This window comes from Pleuronectes platessa, chromosome 1 (assembly GCF_947347685.1).
Source record: "Pleuronectes platessa chromosome 1, fPlePla1.1, whole genome shotgun sequence".
Lineage (NCBI taxonomy): Eukaryota > Metazoa > Chordata > Actinopteri > Pleuronectiformes > Pleuronectidae > Pleuronectes > Pleuronectes platessa.
The window spans coordinates 17,379,201-17,384,536 of record NC_070626.1 but is presented as its reverse complement, the minus strand read 5'-3'; the positions used below and the strand labels follow the sequence as shown (position 1 = coordinate 17,384,536).

Genomic DNA, 5,336 nt, shown 5'->3' with positions numbered 1-5,336 from the left:
AGTAGTTTGGGATTCTATTGTTTTATAGTTTTTATTTAGTTGTATATATTTGCTACTTCTCCTTAGTTTTTAGATTCTAGTGTTCTATTTTATTACCGCTTAAGGGGATCTCAGTACTTATATTGGTTATCTCTTATGTACCTCATGTTTTGGAATGACAATTAATCTTCCTCAATCTTTAAAAATTGAGAGCCAATTTGAGAAGGTGTAGGAAAAAGGGAAAAAGCTCTGCTACACAAAATAATGTGTATCTAGCGTTAAACATTTCGTTAGTCTTTGTTTTTTCTTGTAAAAACGTAATTATTGCAGCTTTTGTCGCCAATAATGGAAACGTAAAAATGGAGAAACTCTTTGATTGAACTCCAAAGTGAAGAAGGACAAGACCCACATACTGTAACTGAACAAATGACTAGAAATGATTCAATAATTCATTCTAAATAAATGTAAATAATACTTCAAATCCACATGTTCCCCTAAGCTAAATCCACAATGTGTCTAAAATATAACATTACAGCTGTCAGCTGTATATTAATTAGTTAATATCATAAAACTTTTTTCATTAATTTGACTTTTAGTGCTGAGGGAGCCTTCAGTACAAAAGCTCAAGTTAACTCTAGCCAACTTTGTTCAAAGGTCTGAATATCAACTTTATAAATGTGTATCACAAGCTTTTAATGATCACAATGTTCCACTTCCTTCACATATTCACTGTTGGCAGATGATCTGTATGTTGTGCCTCTTAATTTAGTTGCTAATCGCTAGAATAGTTATAATGTTCAAATGTAATTGATCCAAAAGCAAAACCGGAAGCGCATCGAGAGGAACGCTCCTGCATCCACTGTAAACTTCCGCCAGTAAAAGTCCCGCCTTTTGTGGTAACAACGCACGCCATTGGTGGATTGAGGAAAGCAGCAACCGCCGATTCGTTGTAGCGTCCTGTCACTCAAATCTCTGTCTGACTTACAAAAGCGTGTAGAAGAAGCGTGTCAGGTCACAGGCTGCGTGTCCTCCTGCTGCTTGTTGTGTTCTAGGGTTTTTATTAGTCTGAGTTCAAACTGTAGAGAAGTTACTGCTGCGACTCCAACTGTCCCCGGACGAAGAAGAGGACCACGCTCTTCGTAGACCTCCGTGTTTCCACTGGTGACGTTAGCCGAGGCCTCACGGTTAGCTAACGTGACATCTGACCGAGGTGACACCGCCTGTCCGCCGGTGAGTTGTATTAAATAACCTGTAATAAGCCACGAGACACACAACAAACACAGACTGGTACAATCTGATGTCCAAAATCAGCTCCTTCTCTAATGTCCGGACACCTCACCGGCTTTTCACCACGGAGCAGAGTCAAAGAGACTGCCGAGTATTCACAGTGCATGTTTGTAGTTCAGTCATTGTGTCCCATGTGTTGTCCCCCACCTCCTCCACCTCCTCTCTGTATCCCCAGGAGGAGTACAGTCCAGCATCACTATGACAGCTCAGGAAGGAGAGGGATGGGGAGGCATTAGTATCCTTTAGGAGACATGTCCTTGGCATGAGGTCAACGCCGTGTATATAGGAGAAATGATCAGTGAATCGTGGGTTTTACAGAGTTGATCAACAGCGGTTTTGATGCAATCGATTCATTGTTCAATCCTCTGAGATGTGTCCCTGACTTTGGGCTGAAAACCACAGGTGCCTCTTTCTGTCACAGCCTCTGGACTTTGGAACATCCTGCCCTGAAGAGATCAGGCGCTGAGTCGGTCTCCCATTTCAAAACAATACATTTGTACAAAGCTGCTTTTAATTCTTGATTTGGATACATGATGATTAACCTTTGTCAGTGCGTTCAAATCAATTTATCAATATTCGAAATTGGCCCTGTTGTCTTTATCCTCTGTCTTTCATTGTTTTGCTCTGCTTTCTGTACAGCCCTTTGTAATTCTTTGCTTTACTGAAGTGGCTTGAAGTTGAAAATTGATTTAGGTTTTAGTCGTGTTTGTCAGGCGAAACTAGAAACTCAAGTTGTAACGATTCTGGGAAATTAACACTATTTTTGGACGTTTAATAGAATCAGTTATTGATTAGAATTGCACTCAGTAGAGTTCATACCTCCACCAGCGCCCAATGGTCCCAAATTATTCCTTCAAGCTGCACCACATTGCACAGACTTAGACTTACACAAATGCAATGTTAAAGAAAGAGGGGAAAAAAACAACACAATCGATAACAAACAAAAAAAGCAAGGCCCAACAGTCCCATGATGAATATTCATCTGCACCAAACTGCACACATTCATGAATATCAGTCCACAAAACATGTCTGATTATTTTCTGTGAATAAAAAAAGTTCTGTATCTCTTAATGTTAGAGATTCCAGCCCCTGATCCACACCAACATTGTATCGGTCTTGCAGAATTTGTGTTATCCTACAAACAAACAATCAAGACAAAAGCATAACCTTAATATGCATGGTTTTATTTAATTTTTGATATAAAAATCAATGAATTATTCCCTTGGGAACACACCATATTTCAAAAATGTTAAAAGAAATGGGGGGAAAAAAAGATATCCAGATCCTCTCCCTGATTCGGATCTGCACCAACATGTAATGGGTTCTTCCCTGGCCCATGACGGCCGAGCTGAAAGAGAGGGTGGGACGTGGGCAGAGGCCCCACACGTAGCCCAGGAAAGGCCTGGATGGAGGCAGGGACAAAGAGGAGTAAGACAAAGGCAGTCGTTTTTGCATAACCTAGCTTGAAATCAAATAAAACAAACCAACAAACAATCCTTGGTAGATCTAATTAAAAGATTAAATACATGAATCAATAGTTAATAACAACTGTTTGTTGCAGCCTCAGTTAGTAGAATTGATGTCCGGTATATTCTCATGGTGTGGGAAAAGTGCACTGATGCATTTCAAGAAGGCACTGCCTCTAAATCCCACCTGTTATCCTAGCCTTCCTTTAATCGTCAACGTGGTCCTCCTCAATCCGTGCTCCTCTTGTTTGTGGCTTTTTCAGTTTCCCTGCTGCGGTTCAGTTAACCCTTAACTCAGAATGCACCCTGATCTGTCGCCTCACCTGCACACGGACGAGTGCAATGAACTGATAACTCGTCTCAGGCAGTGCCACAGCGAGGTACCACCTTCTTTCAATCCTTGTATTTCTGAGTGCTATACATGCACAGGAAACCAAACCAAGTCAATCTTGTTTCATTTGACCCTCAGCACAGCTTCATGAGGTTTATTGGCACATGCAACGACATGGACCGTGATATGCGCCATTGCCTGAAGCAAGAGGTCAGTCATTTGTTTGTTTTAGTGAATAAGAGACAAGTTCTCTGATGAATTACCAACAATATAAATATTTAAGAATGCGAGTTATCTTTTTCTTCCTTTCATTCAACAGAGACTGGATAAGCGGGAGCGCAGCAAGCAGCACGCACAGGCGATGAAGAGGAGGCTGAAAGAAGGACCGAAGGAGCAGGTCTGAAGGACGATTGGCTGCGTCTTTGCCAACTGGCATCGCAAGTTTTCAGATATTGAGACATTGGATCGAGGGCGTAACTGTAACGCTGCGGTTTTTGAGTGGAGACATGACAGGAGGGTTGTAACTCTGTCTCTCTAAAGATGGGTTGTTTCAGCTTTGACAGGTCTAAGCATAATGTGATAGTGTTCATCAACGATTTCAAGACGCTGGTGTAACTGTAAAATGTTGCTGTTATTACTGCTGCTTTGATATTTGTAAAGAGAAACATGAGGACGAAGAAATGTTTTTAAAATGTTGGCATCATGTGAAAACCAGCTAATACAAACCCAGTTGAGATTTACAGCTTATGCATTAACTGTGTAATGAACTCAAAACCACAACTAGGTCTTTGGAGTAAAATTTGCTGGTTTGGATCCTCATTTGTTTCCACTATGTCTGCATTACAATACCACCACATCAAAGAGACGAGTGGAGCCGGTGGCAGAACCCTTTCATCTATTATATTAGTCCCCAGGACACCTCAGGAATATTCTGGTACCTGGAAACATTTCATGAAAACAACGAGGATCCGTTTCAGGATATAAAAGATGAATGTAACACCCGAACCACAATGACCAGGGTTTGGTTCCTCTCCATGTTGCTACATATATATACACACTGAAGATTTAGAAAGTTGTTTGCATGTTTATTTGAAAGGGGAATCATATTGATTCATGAGAAGATCAATTCCTTCAAAATAAAGTTTGTTATGAGCTTTGATATGGTGTGTGATTGGAAAAACAAAGTGCCTGTCTGTACTGATCTTAAAAAGCATTGAAATCAGTTTCCTCAAAAAGGAAGGCTATGGAAGGTTTGTTTTAGAGCGGCACGTTGGTGCAGTGGTTGGCCCACACAGGAGGATGATTCCCGGTTCAAACCCTTGTTGCCTTTCTATTTAGAGTTTTGCTTGTTCCATCCCACAGTCTGAAGACATGGAGGTTAGGTTAATTGGCGACTACTTGTTGCCTGTGTGTGTGAAGGTGAGTGTGAGTGGTTCTTTATCTCTGGGAACTAGTTAATAAATTATTAAGGAATTCACAATATGATATTGTCTTCACCAGTTTTCAGACTTACTTTCATACTTTGGTGGGTGTGGTATTAAATTGGTTATAAAAATTTAAACGGGACTCAATTTGTATTCTGTGATACTAAAATGTTAAATTTAATCTGAGCTGCTGAGGCGTTTGAGGACCATAGGACTGATATAAAGACGGATGATGCAACCCCTTTTCCTCCCACTATTCACAAATGAAGCTGTAATATCCAGCATACAAGTGCTGCCATCTTGCACACCAGCAGTCTGTGCAGTGGCGCCGCGAAAGTGAGGCCCCGCAGATACACGCTCATTGTGTTCAGAAATACCTAATCTGACTGAAATCATCTTTGAGACAAATAATTTGATGTTATGACGTTTTAGTTCGGCTCCCATCCACTAACATGGAGCAGGCAGGGTTTATGACCTATACTGCAGCCAGCCAACAGGTGGTGATGGAGACGCTTTGGTTTCACTTCAGGGGAGCTGTTCTGTCATCCATCTTTATGGAGTCTATGAGGAGGTCGCTCATTCTGGTGTTGGAAGTTTACATTTAGGTCATGAGAATCATTACTTTATGGAACTTTGGGTTCTCTACCGTATACAGTGTTATTCCAAGGGTGGTATCAGGCCTGTTGTATCATAACCAACACAGGAAATGCCAAGCAGCCTTTGGTTCAACTCTGTAGCTCCAATCCTGGACATCTGAATCACTGTTTATTACTGCAGTACCAAGACTGTTGCCCATGAACATGAATTTTCACACCTTTATTTGAGGAGAGTAAAGCAAACACCATAGAG

At 41.1% G+C, this 5,336-nt stretch overlaps 1 protein-coding gene across 2 annotated transcripts; it reads left to right on the top strand.

Annotated features, from left to right (window-relative positions):
• The first annotated feature begins 935 nt into the window (after positions 1–935).
• cmc2 (C-x(9)-C motif containing 2) lies at positions 936–4,222 on the top strand. 2 transcript variants are annotated; one of them, XM_053431236.1, is made up of 5 exons: positions 936–1,209; positions 1,442–1,501; positions 3,042–3,112; positions 3,202–3,273; positions 3,383–4,222. In XM_053431236.1, the coding sequence occupies exons 2-5, from the start codon at positions 1,465–1,467 to the stop codon at positions 3,464–3,466; spliced, it is 264 nt and encodes an 87-aa protein (XP_053287211.1). In that variant the 5' UTR covers positions 936–1,209; positions 1,442–1,464; the 3' UTR covers positions 3,467–4,222. The 2 variants fall into 2 exon arrangements, with proteins under 2 accessions (XP_053287211.1, XP_053287287.1); XM_053431312.1 differs by lacking the exon at positions 1,442–1,501 and having other exon boundaries at positions 937–1,209; positions 2,996–3,112.
• Positions 4,223–5,336: the final 1,114 nt, after the last annotated feature.